This window comes from Carassius gibelio, chromosome A2 (genome assembly GCF_023724105.1).
Source record: "Carassius gibelio isolate Cgi1373 ecotype wild population from Czech Republic chromosome A2, carGib1.2-hapl.c, whole genome shotgun sequence".
Taxonomy (NCBI): Eukaryota; Metazoa; Chordata; class Actinopteri; order Cypriniformes; family Cyprinidae; genus Carassius; species Carassius gibelio.
In genome coordinates this window covers 22,394,534-22,414,303 of record NC_068372.1, presented here as the reverse complement: position 1 = coordinate 22,414,303, position 19,770 = coordinate 22,394,534, and the positions used below count along the sequence as shown (strand labels likewise).

Here is a 19,770-nt window from a genome sequence, read left to right as displayed (position 1 = left end):
TTATATGTACTAAATAATAAACAGCTTTGTGCCTTTTGTGTTAGTGTATGCATTTGGATATTAATATGCAAGAGCATACTGTGCAAATGCAGGGGTCAAGTATCTGCCATAACACAGAGTGTGTACAGTGTTTAATTGGGTGATGACACTGAGTATATGCAATATTTGTTCAAGGAAGGCAACAGTTGTAGTTCAAGTGGGAGTTTGAGTGTACCACTGGGACTCCGAGCAAGAAGTAAACAAGGGTGTGAAGCTCTAAATGATTGTTTAATCATGTTAAAAGCTGAGCTGTAGTAGAACAGCATTCTCAGGTTACTTTGTATTGTAAGAGGACTTTGTGAATGCTAGTGGAGATGGCATTCTCTGTGCACCTGTTACAGCAGGAAGTAAACCGTATTATGACCATGATAATAATGATTAAGCATTTTATTCATTTAAACAGTGTTTTTCTGTTTAAAGAGCAGGACCAACAGTGGTTGTCTTAAAATATTTTGAGATGATGGCCCAGGCAAGCGATAATCAAAAGGATGTCAGAAAGTTCCATGATACCTTGAGTATTAATAATAATGTTTACCTAGGCCTTTGCTCTGTTTCTGAATATAATATAGATAAAGTTTTTGAAAATTTAGTACTGATTCTTATAGGAGGAGGGATGCAACCCGTACTGTGGACTTCATGTGACATCTAATGTAATCTGTCAAGACATACCAACAGTTAATCAGAATCTTTAATTAGTTAATCACATTGTACTAAATTTGTAAGGAGGAACTTCAATGCATAAAACTACCTTTGCCCCCTGTAGAATATCTTGCATGTCTGAATAGTTCACAGAAATAAACAAATCACTCACTTAAATCATCTGCTCTTAAGCCTAAAAAAAATTATGTTGTTGTTGCTTAGTATTCGACATGGGTTTTCACCATTTAATTTATTTTTATTTGCAAGGGAGAAAAATAAAAGCATGGGAGAGTAGTGAATATACAGGCATTATTGAGAGGTGACTAATATCCACATGCTCCTCCTGCTTCCTGCAAGCTATTATCAAACCGTACCCCAGCCTGTCTATTGTGATTATATCTGGTTGTCTACTGCCTCCATCTCTCCACACAAAAAGTGTCTGTGTGTTTAATGAACTCCCAGTGTCAGTTTATACAGATTTAATCCCCACTGATCTGAGTTCTTTACTATGCTGTGTAATTTTGCATACCTATTAAGTATTATTTTACACGATATTCTGTCAGTCACTTTTTAATGGGAATGTGTCTTGTCAAATATTATTGATTAAAATTGAGATTAAGATCGGCCACCCTTACAAGATCTAGCTGTCAGTCAAAGAAATCTGAATAGCCTCAAGGAACTCTGCACCATTATCCACTAAGATTCAACACAAAGATTCAGACTGTGACAGGGACTAACATTCTTCGCTCTGCCTTGTTAGCCACAGCCAAAACACCTCCAGGCTCAGTGAGAGGGAACACGAAAAATCAAAACCTGTAAAAATTCATATGTACTTGATACACCATTTGTGGATCCCTCAGATTATCACATTGCCGGAAACCTCTGAAAAAAATGTAAAAGAATGTATATTGCAATCTCTTGGCTAAACAGTTTTTGTGGCACCTAAAAAATGGTTCTGCCTTAGTTGCAGTCCGAGGAAATGAAAATTATCTTTAAATGTTAATTTCCATTTATTTAAAAATGTTTATTTCATTTTTTTAATGTATTCTAAATAGTTTATTAACATTTAATTAACTTGAATATGTTTAGTTAAATGTGTTTAAGAACTAAATATATTTATTTACATTTATTATTAAGTGTATTTAGATGTAAATGCATTTATTTAAAATAGTTTAAGCATTTACATTTTTTTTTTTTAAATTTGATATTTACATTTTTATATTTCTGTTTTACAATAAGAAACATCTGTCAAACATATTCATGTTTCAGTGCGTGACACATAAAATAATTTAATATTGATGTGTACTGAATTATAAGATTAGGCTTGATTATAATTCAGTAAAATGAGAGACTGCTTTGTAGGTGCTTATGTTATTTTGTTCACCTCCTGTAGGCAATATGTAAAAAAATCTCCCACCTTCTATCTGAAGCAAGTAGAGATTTTGAGGAGGAGGGTGTGTGTTTGTGTATGTGTGTGATAGAGAGAGATCGAGAGAGTGCTCTACAGAGAGAGGGAGAGAGGACTGCCGTTGAGATTGGACTCTATCACGTCTTCATTATTAGTCTAAAATGCTTTAGTACCTGCCATTCATCTGTGCTGTCAGTCAAAGATCAGTCACGCGGGATATACGTTAAGTTCAGGTAGGTGCGTCGAATCGCGCGCCGACCGATGAAATCCATTCATTCATTTAGTGCCTATGGTATATTATGTCATTTTTATATTCTATTTATTTAACACAGCATGAGCAACCCGGACAAGCGTCACACAGATTTCAGTTAGACTTTGCCTGCTGAATACTTGCAGCATTTTCTGTATTGTGTGGAAATCATGCGTTAGCTGCACTGACCATAACTGTCATAGTAACGAAAACGGAAATGTTGAGAATGGAAAACGATTCTTAATAAAACGTGGCTTTACCTACATTATAGCCGACAGAAGGCATGTGAATCACGACCAGTGCTATGGAGGAGAGCCGCTTCTTTATGAATGAAACGGGCTGCGTATGATATGGTAATGCTGAACTCCTATAGTTTACTCCTCTGTCCAACAACCGGCCACATGGTGATATGAAATGTATAAGATACATACGTGCAAACTGTCTGCAGTCTTAGAGACCGTGGAGATGTCCATTTACGCGCGCTAGTGGTTCCACAGTAGCTATACATTTTTCAGTGTTTGATAAATGTTCGAGTGTGTGCGACAAACAGTAAACCAGTATGCACAGGATCAGTCATCCATTTAATTGGAGATATATGTAAATTCTTGTTACTTTGCACCATTAAAAAGGCAATTGAATGATACGGAGATTTTTGATGACTAAACAGCTGAACGTATATTGTGGGCTACAGTCCGATTTGGTTGTGCAACGTGAACATTGAAAAAGAGGATCCGCGCGCTGCTGACGTCGTCTTGGATGCATTATTAGTATAATAATATATCATCGTATAGAGCCAATGCATGGTAGTCTTGTTGCGGAAGATGATGCAGGCTGCGCTCATAATGGAATCTAATGCAGCAATTTATATGAAGACTAATTCACAGGCGTGCATCAGTTTTTAGTATTGCACCAGAGGTAATAATAGAATGGACAAGCTGAATGAGAAAAGGCAAAGCACCTTTCCAGTAGCCTATGCTTTTATTAGTAACAGAAGTAGTAATGTTTCAATCCTTTTAGGCATCCTCAACTGGCCCATGGTGTAATAGAATTAAAAAATGTAAAATTTAGAATTGAAAATTAATTATTTGCTTATCAAAAAGTTTTGCAGATAAATAAATAAGCTGTACATTTAAGAAATGTTATAAAGCTTATGCACAATAACGTGAGATGACAACTTAAGCCATAACTGATTTCTGTAGAATAAAAGGTTTTTGTTTCACATGGAGGGGGTAGCCCCTTATGGATTCCACCTTGATGACATCACACAGTCCTATCATGAAATAGAGTGCAACAGTTAGGTTATGTAAGTACAATTGTATTAATTGTCACCAAAAGGAATTATTTTGATTTTAACGTTAATGTATAAACCTTTACAGACAGACTTGTTGTGAGCTCAGAGTCTGTTAATTGATGGTGTATTATTTTGTTAAAGCCATTTTTCCTAGTCAGAGAATGGATATAGAAACACAAATAAAGGAAAAGAACAAAACAAAATATTTGGTGCAAAGCATTAGCAATTCCCAAACGTAATGCATCCATGCCAGTAGATGTCACTATGAAGTCCAAAACTGGTACTGTTGGGACAAATAAGACATAAACATAAATTTAGCTCTAATCAGGTGTGTTTGATTAGAGCTAAAATACAAGAAAAATTGAGCTCAAGGGCCCCTGCTGTAGCAACTAACCTTTGAGTGTACATTGGTTGTATACTCACCATTGAGGTGCATTGTGGGATAATGTTGGATGTCCCCTCACTCTGTTAAGAGTGTTTTGCTGTATTGAGGGGGTCAAGTGTTATCCTGGTGTGTTTACTTTATTAGAACTGTTCATCTCTATTAGATATCTATAGTGACAGATTGGTCTTTCTGCTGCTGCTCTCTGAGAAAAACTCTGAGATCAGGCAGAGACAGCCCTGCAAGAACTTATATTGAGCAAGGCACTTGAGGGCACAGCCTGTCTTGGATTGTAGTTTGACAAGATGTTTTCCTCCTTTAGTCCAGTACCATGAGGCTTTGCTTCTGTGTGCACTCATGGACAGATGCAGAATGTATAACATTAGAAAACGTATGTTACTTAGTTGCCACAAACTGCTGTTCTTTAAACAAGGAAATTAATGTTTGTTTTCAGAGCAAACCATAATATAGACTGTGTTAGAAATTAGAAGTGAAACAATACATCAGAATGGTTTGATGCATCAATCAAATGACTAACAATAATATAATGATGCAACACTTTATTTTTCACAACTTTATTTTTGAAATGTAGCCTACTTTGCTACACAAAATGTAACCCCCCCCCCATTATTTGTATTTTTATATTAATTTAAAAACTATAATTTAATTTAAAGGTACACACACACACGCAGACACACACACACACACACACACACACACACACACACACAGACAGACAGACAGACAGACAGACAGATAGATAGATAGAGAGAGAGAGAGAGAGAGAGAGAGAGAGAGAGATTTTCCCAATTGGGATGCAGAATTTGCAATTTTAAGGAAGTTAATGAAATATTCATGCATTATTTAACTGGATTTGTAAAAATGGCTCATAATATAGATTATGTCAATCACAGGATGTTTTGAGGTATCAGCAAATATTGCCGTGCTTGCTGAATAAATCGATGTCAGATAATATTGTGGATGAACCCTTTACACCCTGTTAGAATAGAAATCTGTCTAAATCTGTGCTAATTATTTTTCTTTTTACTTAAATATATTAAACATTTACCTGGAAGATAGCTCAAAGGGCAGAGATCAAGCCATGTGACTGCTTCACACTCATAAAGACTGCAATTATCCCTGAAAATTATGAAATGCGCATGATGAATTTAATAAGCATGCTCATTTGAGATTAACTGATTAAGTATATAAAATCATAGACATTTACCACCCACTTAACCTCACCAGTTAAGCCGAGAAAATTCCTGCCTAGAGCTGCATTGTTATTAACAATTAATTCAAGGTATAGCAGTTAATGGAGAAAGGGGACTAAGCAACTGGACTAGCTGAAGGCCAAATGCATGTTCATGTTTACAGCAAACCACAAGTCATTTGCAAACGATATTAAATCAATCAAGTATATTTGCGGAAGACAATTCATGGATTTGATTTATTTCCATATCTCCGTAAGCCTCAGTATTAAGGTTTTAAGATGCATGTTGTCTGCCAGTGCATAGGCCAGACAGTATAAGGGATGAAGAAGAAAGCCTCTCAAAAACACATTCATTTCAGTATAAAATGTAGTTTACAGTAGTCATTATCTAGTTCAAAGATCTCACATGATATCTAATATATCAGACCTGCATGCACTCTTTTCTTGGACTGTGGCCTTGTATCGCAGCAGCTTTGCTTTGTGGCGTGGATGCATGCTGGGAGTTTTAAATCCTTTGAATTGGGTCACTGGAAGCACATCCAGCAGGCAGACGATGTAAAGCGCAATGATTAGCCTCTAAGCCCTGTGCACAGAGGAACAATCTGTTTGACGGACTGATCGACAAGAGCAAGAGAGATGTTTCTTGCAGTGCTGGCAGAGACACAGTAAAACTGCAGGACACTTATGGTAAGGTAAAATGCAACAGAGTGATTAGCCAGTCAGCTGAAGCTGTCATGTATAGTCATTTGTTTTAAGTTCACGAGGTTAGAGAGTCACATTATGGTGTCAGGCATCTTATGTATTTGACTTTATTAATAGTTGCTGCTTGTTACCTTTTAATGATTTTAATGATGACTATTTTCTTCATATTATAATCCTTTTTATTTTATTTATTGATGTAGGATGTATTTCAAGGTATAGTTCACCCAAAAACTGAACATTTGGAAATTTTACTTACCCTCATGGTGTTCATATACAACTTTCTTCTGTGTAATACAAGATGTAATACAAGTAATATAATATATTTTAAAGATTGTTTTTGTCCATACAATAAACATTAATTCCAATATTATTTAAAACTTTGAATATAATTGTATGATCAAAAACAGTTGATTTTATTTTTATTGTTTTCGTTGGACAGAATTCAACTTTTACATTTTAAGTGCACTATTACTTTAAGGTAGACTTTGGATTCTATCATGTCAGGTGTTTATTAAAGGGGTCATATGATGCGATTTAAATTTTTCCTCGAGCTCTTGGTGCATGAAGAAGATCTGTAAAGTTGCAAAGACTTAAGTCTCAAATCCAAAGAGATATTCTTTATCAAAGTCAAGACTCTGCCACGCCCCTAGAACGGCTCATTTAAACAAGCCCACATGTATATGTCACTATGTGGAAATATTTGGGTAATGCCACCCAAATTTTCACGCAAAGAATGGCAAGTTTCAGTTATGCATGCTGTGTGTATCTAGGTGAAAGCAAAAGCACATTATTTGGCCTTCCAACATTAGATGCATTTAGGAATCTTTAAGATTACTTACAACAGAACAACAACGCTTTTTTGGATGACCGTTTCGTGAACCTAGGTTATTCAGAATTTGCTACAACAATCTGGTGCTTCTGAATCAGCTACTGTAAGTATGTTTTGTTATTACTTTAAGTATTTGCAATTAAATGTTCAAATGTTGAGTTTCACATGTGTGTGTGAGAGAGAGAGACAGGGTCACACGGTGGACTCAGCTGTCTTAACCGTCCATGGCTTGTGTAAAACTTTGACTTTTAAGAAAAAGACACATTTGAGAGAGGCGGGGCATAGAGGACCTACAATAATGTACAATATTTGAAAAATAATGTGTTTTTTGAACATTAAAACATGTCAACATATTCTGTTTCACCAAATACACAAAATAATGATCTTTAAATAAAGCATCATATGACCCCTTTAAATATGCTCTATAGGGTTAATTTTGCTGGCAGTATTTGCATAAATCATAATTTTTGAGATATTAGGAAATGGAATGTATTGTATTGAAAATTCCCACAATTAATTAATAGAATCTGTTTAGTCCCAACTGACTGCTATGAAGGCGAGTGTTTGATTCAGTCAAGCCAGTATTTATTTACAACTCTGTTTTAGATCTAGACATTTTCTCATGCCCTTGCACAGCTGAATGAGTGAGTCTGGGCCAATCCAGCAACATTTGGTGCAGAGAGATGGCAGATGGTAAATGTGGTATTTTTAGGCTGTAGCCCTGCTCCCCCTATGAGTCCACATTTTTTGCTTCTATACTGTAAACACTGTATGATACAAAAGCACACATCTGTGGCATTAAGACCCAGCAGTGATTTAGCAACTTTTTATTTCACAGTTATATATACTTGAGGTTATATCTAACTGCTGAGACTTTTTGTTTCAGAATTGCACAATAACATTTGTATTGTGAGATAAAAATGGTAAATGGTAAATGGACTGCATTTATATAGCGCTTTCAACAGACCACATGGCCATCCAAAGCGCTTTACAATTTGCCTCACATTCACCCATTCACACACCGACGGCGGTGTCTGCCATACAAGGCGCCATCCAGCTCGTCGGGAGCAGCTGGGGTTAGGTGTCTTGCTCAAGGACACCTCGACAGTCGACACTTGGTCAGGTGGAGCCGGGGATTGAACCACCAACCTTCCGGTTTGTAGACAAACTACATGAACCACTGAGCCACTGCCGCCCCGCAAAAAAGTTTTTTTTTTTTGAGATGTAAATTCAGAATTCATAGAATACAAGTCAGGACAGACAAGACAATAACAAGAGGATGCATAAATGGTGACAGAATTTTCATTTTTGGATGACCTATCCCTTTTAATTCCTTATATACAATTATTTAAAAATCTTTTCTAGAATACTTTTTTTTTTCATTATTGCAGTACATATGGATATTATATCTGAACAGCAACCAATAAAAATAAAATAAAACACTTTTATTTGCGCCTTTTACAAGAAAAAGATAATGACATACAAAGTCATGCTTTTAATGGCACCAAGGCTATTTTTCCATTTCCGTACCCCTCTCTTCCTATATATTCCATTCTCCCTTTCTCTTTCAGTCTGTGCATGCAGTAACCAACAGGCTGTTCTGGTTTGATTTCTCAGAACACTGACACTGACATTTGTTTCAGACTCAGTGTGCACACAGCCTGTGAACACTAATGTGCCCATGCAGATGACTCTCCATCTCCTCTCAGTGCCTTTAGTATGCAGTAAAGCGAGGTATATCTGAGAATAAGAGTAATTTCTGAACTGAAAATCCTTTTTTCTTCAATAGAATATTGGTATCCATGGGGATATGACTATGGAACTGCCATTTATGGCAGAGTGAAAGCCTGGTTTGACTGATAAAGAGAAAGCAGCTCTTTAGACAGTATATTATGCTGCAAAGCCTCTCACCCAGATTAGAGCAGACTCAGGCTAATGGACTGATGAGCGTCTTGTGGAATCCAATGCAGTGATTCACTTTAAAAGGCTGTTCTCACAGATCAAAAATAGCTAGGCGCATCTATCTGTCGATTATTGTTCTATTGCTGTCTATCTATCTATCTATCTATCTATCTATCTATCTATCTATCTATCTATCTATCTATCTATCTATCTATCTATCTATCTATCTATCTATCTATCTATCTATCTATCTATCTATCTACAGTGAAACGATGGTGTGGAAGCAAAACTTTTACTCAGTAAATTTCACAATTACGAAGAATCAACAAGTAGAATGATGAATTAAATGTGAAATTTTTGTAGCAGTAAAAGCAAAATCTATTTCTTTTAAAGTTTTTTTCAGTCACTTTGGCCCGTTTTCTGAAACACCCTTAACATTCTCTAAACTGTAAGTGCATTTGTTACTTGTAACTGTTTTATGGGACGTCACAATTCTACTGCATGTCTGCTTAATGTAGTAACCCTCCCAAAATGTGTAATAATTAAATAAAAAATATATATTTATAAATAAAAACTAGCTTTTGTGTCAGACATTTTTAGATATAGAATTCAACTAGGAAATGGTTTACAGGAAAAAGGTCAGTGGTTGGTTGTTATTCTTGTAAAGAAAAAAAAAAGATATTTTCAGTAATTCATTTTTATTCTACATATTTAAATGTTTCTTCTTTACAATCTGCAATTCTGAATCCTGCTTGATACTCAGTTACAACTTAATTAAACTTCAGCAATTCGTACCCTGATTCACAACCTTTTTCTTTTATAATAAGAAATTTAGAAGGAAAAGTATGTGATTTAAATTCTGTTACTACTACTACTAATAAATTCATATATAATTGAATGACATCAGTTAAAAAAGATTCCTTTTGGGTCTAGAAAGTGTAACTTCTAGCAACAGGGGGTAAACCCAGAAAAAGTTGAAGTTTTTTAAAATAGCTCCTAAATAACTCTTTAGCTATTAGTATACATTATTGAGCGAGGCCTATGTGATATCAATAGAAAAGGAATGTTGTTCAAACAACAGCAAATGAATACATATTGATTTAAGTCTATGAAGAACTTTTAATTTCTTTGGACTGACATGCACCAGTGATTCACTCACAAAAAGCCCAGAAAGCAAATAGGGTCATTTGTCTATATACTGTTGTCTCTGTCTTCCGTATGCATGGCACTGGACTGTGTAGTTTCCAAACAGAGCCTGCACTTCCATTTACTGTGATTGTTTAAGAGTATGTGGCACGGCGCCATTATGCTATTCAGCAAACATTACCTTTCGAATCCTAATGTCTGAGTGATATATTCTACATTCATTTCGGTAAAAGCAAGGTCATTCCCAAATCTGGCAGCATCAGCACATTGCTGTGAGAGAGCTTGGAAGAACCTTGATGCATTATAATCTCTCCTCGTGCCAAACTTAATCTGTAAAAGAGTTTGGCTGGAGTACCAAGATGCTGTGACAGCATTAATAAGCTCAGCAACTCTCCTGCCCATCCATGAGGGACTTAAAGATAACACAGCACTCCAAGGGAGATCGACATCAATCATACCACAGAAACAAGGGGGCACCAGCCTGTCAGAAGCCTGAAATCCACAGACCCTAGCACTGATCAAAGGCACCGTGTCCTCTTCTCATTGATTTGACAGCACGCAGAGTGTGAGAGAGAGCAGGAGAGGCACCGGGGCTTCTCTCAAATGAGAGCTTGACTGCTGTCTGGATTGCTGCACCCTGCCAAGCATGTCGCTGTACTTTAAGCCCTGAGTGCAAATGGCCTGGTGTCATAATGCTGGATAAAAATCTGAAGCATTTTTGATGGGAAGCCAGCTTTGAGAGACATTGTTGGTTTCACAAAGAACCCCCCCCCCCCACCCCCAATAATTTTGGCACTAATTGTGGAACCTTGATATCAAATTCAGAACCTTGACCCAAAACTTGTTTTTGCCAAAGAAACTGTCTTCACTTGTAACAGGTTGGCCAACTTTCAAAACACTGTATTGTGCATTAATATCTTTAAGAATCCTTGCACCTGCAGAATGCCGTATGAACATTTAGATGACCCACACAAGATATTGATAGGTTCACTGTGTAGTTGTTTCACTGCGTTGTCCAAGCGTATTTGTGGAATGGAAAGATTTTATTGATGTTAAAGGAATAGTTCACTCAAAAATGAAAATCTGCTAAAAATTTACTGACCCTTTAGGACATCCAAGATGTAAATGCCATAGATGCTAATGTAAGACCATTTAATTTTATAAGTGTGCACATACATCACTGTAAAAAGACTAGTAGGGACACTACAGACACTGTGAATCACTAAGCAAATGGCCAAATTAACAGTAATGATTAAATAATCAAATCACAACAGGTTTTCTTAGAATTAAAAAATAATGTACTATACCAAAACTGCAGCGTTTTTTAAATCAGCTAAAGATTTATGAGACATATAATGGCTGTCATGTCTGCCACATACTAATGTAGTTTCATATAGTATACGTGCTGAACATACCAGATTAATCTTATTTTTATGGAAGTTAATTTGATGGACATTCAGCAGAAACTTTGGTAGAACTGTGGTAGTTTCATTCAGTTTCACTCGGCTGCTGCGCTGTGTGAAATTGAGGTATTGATTACTGAGGTTGAAATCGGTGCAAAGCCTGGAAATTGTGTTCTTGCTTGCATCTGCATAATCTATACACAATTCGATGTGTGTTCTGCGTTCGTGGTTATCTGACACTGATGGATACGGTCTGTGTCTTGGCTAAATTATTCATGAGAACATTAAATTGCACAAACAAAAGCTTATTTAAAAAAACTAAAAGCTCTTTTACTCTTAGACACATACATAGTGCTTCAGTCTGAATGGGTGCTCAGGAGGAGAAACATGTTTAGTGTTATTGTTTTGGCTCTGAGGCAATAAATAATAGACTGCTATAAACTGCAGCAAAAGCAAGAGAGTGTCTGAGGGCAAAGCACAGATACATTATGATGAGTTGCATTGTGATTTCATAATAGCATGATGGATGACAAGGATTATGTCTATTTCCTTTGAAAAGCCAATTGAGTCCTGTCTAAAGGCAAAGCATCTCTAAACGTGTTTGTGTTTCATACCTGTAATTTTGTATTAGATAAATATCCAGTAAATACATCATGATAATGTTAAATGTTTAAAGCATAATGGATTTAAACAGGCAGACGTGTATAAAAATGTTTCTGTATATAGTACACTATGTGATCTGACACAATCACTGGCAATCAGAATAAATGTAATGTTTAATTTACAAATGTGAGGGTTTTTTCATAGGGTGTGGCTACTCATTGTTAGAAATAGAACCAAGCATTCAACAGTATGTTTGGTGACCGATGAAAAATATTGCTTGTCATTCCTGTCCTGTGTGTTATGCTTAACAATGTACTTTAGCATTTTACAATGTGATTTTAGGGGTCACAAGTGGGTCCTAGAGGATTTGCGGTAATTATTTTTTAAAGAAACATGCTAAGTTAAAATACTTGTTTTTTATCTGAAAAACAATGCTGAAGTCAGAAAATGTGCATTCCAGTGTTGTGCCGAATTTTGCACCCTGCCAGATTATGCACCCTCTTGTAGGTTTAGGAGTAGGTGTGGGGGAGGGGTTAAGATTAGGGGTGGGGTTGGGATTAAGCAATCAGGTAGTGATTTCAACGAGGGAGTGCATAATCTGGCAGGGGTGCAGAATTCGGCACAACACTGGGACGGAACGGGTCTTTGGTTTGTGAAACCCGACCGCTGCCAGCCAACTGTATTTCGGCACCCCGGGTTGCCAGTAGGTGGAAAACACAGTGTATTTAATTTTTATTCATCATCAAATGCGCTCGTTCCTGTTGGTGTCTCCGTGTCCGTCAAGTCTGAGGAGGAAGGGCCGGGTGAAAAAAAAACCCTCTCCAATATTTTCTATTTGGACTGCAAAACCTAGTACAACCCCTCGGTGTCAATCCTATGTACAGCACCTTTGAAATATAAAAAATATATATTTTTTAACGCATTGGTCATAAATCCTGAGATTAATTACAGTTACAGTATTTTATTTTACTTAGAGTTTTAGTGATTTAAAAATAAGAAATACTAAAACAAATGAATATAGTTTTCTGGAAAAAAGAAAAACCTTTTTGGCAAATATGTTACATTTATATTTTTGTATTAACATGAATCAAATGAAATCATTTTAATATAAATGGGTACATGACAATATATAGCCTTTATATTTTAGGAAGGGTGTCTTTAATAACTAAAAAATATTTTGCGGCGTTGTAACAAAGATTGGAATGCATTTTAAATTTCAGTGTTTCTACCTCAAAGTTTCAAGTTCAATTCAATTGCTTGCCATTAATTTGTAACTGTTTGTGAAATTTGCTAGAAATTTCTGATCTGATTGGGGGTATATTTGGTGGTGCTTGAAATTAAAAAGTTTGAAAGATCCTGTTAAGGATCAACGATACACATTCATCTAAATGTTTCTTTTACCTCTATTAGGTCTGGAAAGCAGTGGTGCAACTGAAGGCCCAAGATGCCAGAGCAGAGCAACGACTACCGTGTGGTGGTGTTTGGCGCAGGGGGTGTAGGGAAGAGCTCACTTGTGCTCCGTTTTGTGAAAGGCACTTTCCGGGACACCTACATCCCAACAGTGGAGGACACGTACCGGCAGGTGATCAGCTGTGACAAGAGCGTCTGCACCCTACAGATCACAGACACAACTGGCAGCCACCAGTTTCCCGCCATGCAGCGTCTGTCCATCTCCAAGGGTCACGCATTCATCCTGGTCTACTCCATCACTAGTAAGCAATCCCTGGAAGAATTAAAGCCCATATACCAGCAGATTCTCGCTATTAAAGGCAACATAGAGAACATCCCCATCATGCTCGTGGGAAACAAGAGCGATGAGACTCAACGGGAAGTGAAGACCGAAGATGGAGAGGCCCAGTCCAAGATCTGGAAGTGTGCTTTCATGGAGACCTCAGCTAAGACTAACCACAATGTCACTGAGCTTTTCCAGGAGCTTCTCAACTTGGAGAAGAAGAGGAACATGAGTTTGAACATCGATGGCAAGCGTTCTGGGAAGCAAAGCAGGGCTGACAAGCTGAAGGGGAAATGCAGCATCATGTAAAGTGCTTGTTAGAGCCTGAACTGGGATGTGGTGAGATAAAGTGAAGATATAGAGTGATAAAATAACAAAGGAAAGGAACCGAGGAGAGAAAAATGAGTGAAAATGGTGTTATTTGACATTTCATGCTTATTTCCGATAACAAGGATTTTACTCTAACATCTCAAATTTCATCCTTCTCCATCAGTCTTTGGCCTTAACAAGCACTGACCTGTTCGTATTGCCTTGTCTGTTTCTATTACAGAGCATGGCCACCTTCTCTCACATCTGAGAAATACTCAGATAGCAATCGATTCTTAAACAGCCCTTTTTGAGTTCATGATGAAATTTTTTCATTAAATAGTTGCTCCTGCATAGCTAAAGCAGAGTCAGGATTTAACTTGACTTAAGGCTTAGACTTTGCTTAGTGACAACTAAAATTTAGTTTTGTTTATTTATTCAAACGTTCCTGTCAGGTTGAGGAAGTAGTGTCAGAATGAGATTATATGACAATATAGTCAAACCATCCTTTAATACTCTTTGTTACAGGCTCTGTGAATCCACTTTTATTTGTTATCCTCATAACATTTTGATGATTACTTTTGCATGTCCTTAGTTATCTTAAATAATGCCAACCCGTATGTACAACAATCATTTTATTAAACATTAGCAACATACCATAGAAAATTATGATGCTTTTGAAAATTATTACCTGCAGTTACATCAAGGCAGATCAAAAATCTGAAATCATATTTCATGCAGATGCACACATGCTTATGGTACTCATCATAATCATAATCTCTGGTATTCAGCTGCCCTACTAATTTGGAGTGAGCCAGAATCTTCATCATCATTTTTTATGTTTTTCAAGATAAACTGCTTATATTTTTAGTAAGTATAACTGGAACAATAACAAATGTAGCCCTCTTAAAGTCGATCAGTGTATTTAGACAGCAAAACTAAATTGAGGCTTTCCTAACACAACCAAAGTCTTCTAACCCTGTTTATCAGAGACTAATGTGAACATTAATGAACGGATATAATATGGCTGATATAATATAATCTGAAGTTATGATCTTTTTATGATAACATTGAAACATTTTAAATATTTTTCTACAATAATTTTTTTATATGCATCACATGTCAGACATTACAGGAATTTTTAAGTTGAAACAAATTCAGTTTTTGTGCTCTTAATCTGCTAATCAGCTTTTGACAAAAGAAATCTCTTGTTTCAAAGGGCCTTGATTGTATTGCATTATATTTCATTTAACCAGCTGATTGCCTTTGTACATTGATGTGATGTTTATATGTTTTAAGGGTTGTGCATGACAGATCTGAGTAGATGCAGACAACATTATTTATCCATGTTGTGCTGGTTTGCTTACTTTACTATGTAAAAAGCTAGGTTTTGAACAGGGTACATAAGAAATGAGTAGAAAAAGAAAGCGTTACACAACAGAAAACGAATACAAAGTAAACAGACAAAAAAGAATTCATGTGGTTTATTTTATATATATTATTATAATAATCCTGTATAAGAAGCAACTTATATAAGTATATCAAACATTCAAATTTAGAATGATAAAACCATACATTTCATTTTGGCACAGGTAGAAAAATAGGGTTATAAATATGTAATAGAGTATTATATCCCACCCCCATATACAGTAAATCTAATATATACTAATGATATACTGTGACAAGCATTGCAATAGAACAGAAAACAATAACATCAGTCATATGTAGTTTCCAGTTTACTGTCAGTAAATATTATGACTCAGCCTGTTGCCTGTGATTGATGTGTATGATTAATATTTTAATAGTAGTTCACTGGATGCCCCACCAACACGTTCATCCCCCTAGAATGGTGCTATAATTTACCACCTCTCTACTGGTGACAGTAGATCTGCTCTGCATGGTTTATGTAAAATACCCTCTTTTATCACTCTGCAGTGTTGCTGATTTACGGCTTTGCAATTTTCTAAATTCAGAACAACGCCTCATCCATCTATCATGAAGTTTAGACTGCATTTGGATCCATTATACCTGAATCTATATGTCCAACCTCTATAAAGATAACTCAGCTGGAGTATGAGTCACACTGCTGATACCATCAGAGGCATTGCAAGCTGCATGAGAGGAAAACTGCGGAGCGTCTTGCATTTTACATGTATGGGAAGTCTGCACTGTCACATCTGAACAGTATCAGCTACCTGTGATCCTTTTGCTTGGCTTGACAACATGGACTTGCCTCCGCAATGCCAATGCCCACCAGTTCTGCGTATCATAGCATTTTTTAAACCCATATGCATTTTATCATGCACATTCTATTGTAAATATTTGTAAATTGTCTGTAAAGAATATGACACTGTAAAGAAATCATGACTGACTCTTGGCGGATGAACCGACAGGTCGTCCCAACAGACATGGATACAGTTCCTTCAGTCTCTGTTCATGTATTTGGTTGGACTCCCAGGGGACTTTTTTGTACATCTGGATTACCTTCATGCTTTTTTTTCATTTGGTATCTTAAATCTGGTTTACACAGTGAGCACTTTAAATGCCTAATGGTAACGGAATGTACTATGAAACGTCCAAATGATGACCTCCATTCATAATTTAAAATATGCATGGTCCCACTTGATGTTTACCCAGCATGAGGCAAGCAACAAAACTGTGAAGTGACTTTTCAACTCCTTTCCATTTTATTATTATTATTATTTTTAGCTACTACTATGTATGATATGTCTTTTAGCAATAGTCTTCCTAAGACCTGGTATGCTGTGGTCATGCATCCAAAATGAAGGAAAATATGACCTACATATACTAACATATATGTATATATATATACTGTATACCGGCGAATATTCTCTAAGAAATCTGCAAATTGATTTTCATAATAAAAACAATTAGAGCAAAAACCCAATAAGCTATCTTTTTTCCCCAGCTGTATGTAGTCCTATGTGCTAAATCTGTTCTCCACTACAACATCATGAGGAACGCCATATTTTCAGCTGACCCAGGTGTGGATGCTCCAATACACAAATAATGGACTTTACAAAATCAGTATAAAGCATAAAAGCACATTCAGTAAACTGCCTCACAAAACAGTCTAATAGTCAATGTAAAGCTAAGGAATCCAAAATGTAGAGACATTTTTTTGCATTTTTTTTCTCAACAGACAATTTTCATTGTATATGGATTCCAAATGTTCAGTGCTTACCAAAAAACAAACAAAAAAAAAAAAACAATCACTATTGTGGAACAAGGATCACCCCCTTGTGTCAATATTTTGTTGAACCACCTTTTTCTTTAATTACATGCAGACTTTAGTCTGTTGGGATTTGTCTCTTCAAAGGCTTCAGGCTACAATACAACAAAATGTGATTATTTTAAAGAGGGTTGATTCCCACTGTGTGTGTGTGTGTGTGTGTGTGTATATATAAAAGCATTTGTCTCAAGCTCCTATATTTATATACAGTTATTTCAGATTAATGGCAAAGAAAAGAACCTATCCATTGCCATTACAGTGAAATTACTGAACCTACACATGAGAGCCTGAGAAAAAAGCTCATTTTTGAAATTTTCAGATAGCACCATATGGCACAATATATTTATATTATAAGAATTTTAATTATATTTTATGTTATATAACAAAGATTTATATTTATGTGTTATTATTTTTTATTATATATTTTAATTGTAAGAATTACAAATTTATAATTGACAATATTTTATGATATGTTGGTTTCCTTACTAACGTTATGGGATCACAATCAAATGAAGAATATGAAGGGGAAAAACAGGAAACAAACATTTACAGTCCTGTAGGCTGTATGGTTACAAACCCTTGTTATCCAGTCTTGCATACTCTTTGATACAAACTCTACAAATTGAATTGGCAATTTTCTTTCCTATTCTAAAGATCTGAATATTCGAATGCCTTTGTATCTCATGTAGGCAAGGAAGGACCTGAAACATGGCAAGTTGGATCGGGAGCTTCATTATTACGTTAAGAGAATCAAACCAGCAGCACAGAGCAAAAAATGGCTGCTGGGGAACTGGCATGAATCAACTCTCCTGTGATCCACTGCTTCATTCTCTTTTTCTCTCTCTCTCTTTCTCTCTTTGCCCCCCACCTCCCAACAACTGCACCACCTCATTCCTTTCTCAGCAGTATTGCAGTTTCCACATAGACTGTAAGATGGACCGCTGCTATGTTAGAGAGAGGAGAGCAGAGAGAACTGTGACTTCAAAGCATGAGAAAATTATATACACTGCCATCAGCAAAATTTAATGTTCCAGAGGACATAACACTAATGCAGTAAAAGTATTTTCCATCCCCATTTCCTATAAATACAGCACATTGTAAAAATACAGCACTGTGCTGTGCCAAGTCAAATGTCAGTACAAATCATTTGGGACCTTTGTGAATCCAAAGGCACAATGAGAATCCTTGGGCTCCTAAGGGAGGCTGTGAAGTGAGGCAGAAAGAAGAGACAAATCGTCCTTGAATAAAACAGTAGAGGGTCTCAAAACAAACAAATAAAGGTAAACAGCATTTAATATGTACAAGCACAAAACTCAGGTGAATACACTGGTCAGTTTTATATATTTCATAATTAAATTAAATTTCTGATGGCTTAGTTAACTGGTACACACTCAAACCTAATTTCTGCTCGTCTGTTTGGACAGTGAATGTAAATCAAACTCCCACTGGATACTCTTTCAATATGTGCTTAAAAGGGAATTAAGTTAGATTAACAGTCCACTATTAGCTGCCTCACTAAATAATAACTGTCTTTTTAACTGTCACAGGATAAAGTCTACTCTTAAACTGTCCCGACTGCATTTCCAAAGCTTTGAAAGGCTCATTTCAGATGTGAACCGCAGGGCTTTATGATTAAGCCTGGCTCATTCTGAGCTGGTGCCAAGTGCCAAATTTGCCTGGAGGTGCAGATCCACCTACAGCATCTAACATATACCTAGGGCTTACTTAAAGAAGCAGAACACATCCCACTGAAGCCTGTATTTGCAGTTGTGTACGCTATAATAATACAAATGGAATAGCACAGTGAGACTGCATTGGGAGGAGTATTTTAAAGGTCCACTCATTTATTCCCCCCTCATGTTATTATAAACCTGAATGACTTTCTTCTGTGAAACATAAAAAAAGATGATTTGAGAAATGTTTTTGAGAAATCTCTTTAGTTTTATACATTGTAAGTCGATGGAAACCAGGACTGTGCTTCTCAAAAGCATATATAGTGAGCTATTATTTACAATTGAGCTACAATCAACTTAGACTTACAATGGTTTTGGGAAAAGCAGCCCAGAACTGTTTGGTTACTAAGTAATTCAATAATACAGTACTCATTCATCTTTACAAGTAGCCTAACAACAAAGATAGTTTACTAATTATTAGTAGCCTTCTTATTCCAGCAACAATTGGAACAGGCACTAGTATCTAATAAAACTTACTTGTAAAGCTGGAATACACATTCTGGCAAGAATTTTAGTAACAATCTTAAGGTTAATATTCTATTAAAAAATACTACTGTTAAAAAAATATAGAAGTAAGTTAAAAGGAATACATTTGAAAAAAAAAAACACTTGGAATGAAAGTAAAGAACAGGGTAAAAAGGAGAAATAACTAACTTTAGGCAAAATAAATCAAATATGAAAGGAAATGATTAAACAACGTGCATATATTAATCTTCGTCAGAAGTAGCATACCAAATTGGTTTCTGCTTTAAAAATTTGCTTTAATATAACATAAAAACTTCGTTAACAAAATAAGAAGGTTAATTAAATATATGTTTTGTTTATCTGTTGTCGCCCTTCTTCATTAGCACTGGTTTGCAGATGTGTGGACGGTGTTACTGTCTATGGAGCAGACACTGTGCATCAGCGCCCTCTAGGGTCAGCAGGCGTTACTGCACA

At 36.1% G+C, this 19,770-nt stretch overlaps 1 protein-coding gene across 2 annotated transcripts; it reads left to right on the top strand.

The window, feature by feature from the left end:
• The first annotated feature begins 2,148 nt into the window (after nucleotides 1-2,148).
• On the top strand, nucleotides 2,149-16,756 carry LOC128031506 (GTP-binding protein Di-Ras1-like). 2 transcript variants are annotated; one of them, XM_052619808.1, is made up of 2 exons: nucleotides 2,149-2,319; nucleotides 13,218-16,756. In XM_052619808.1, the coding sequence occupies exon 2, from the start codon at nucleotides 13,252-13,254 to the stop codon at nucleotides 13,846-13,848; it is 597 nt and encodes a 198-aa protein (XP_052475768.1). In that variant the 5' UTR covers nucleotides 2,149-2,319; nucleotides 13,218-13,251; the 3' UTR covers nucleotides 13,849-16,756. The 2 variants fall into 2 exon arrangements, with proteins under 2 accessions (XP_052475768.1, XP_052475772.1); XM_052619812.1 differs by lacking the exon at nucleotides 2,149-2,319 and adding an exon at nucleotides 5,801-5,909.
• The last annotated feature ends 3,014 nt before the right edge of the window (nucleotides 16,757-19,770 follow it).

Bases quoted from the DNA above. Each gene is read 5' to 3' on its own strand.
- LOC128031506 (XM_052619808.1), top strand. From the start codon at position 13,252: ATGCCAGAGCAGAGCAACGACTACCGTGTGGTGGTGTTTGGCGCAGGG.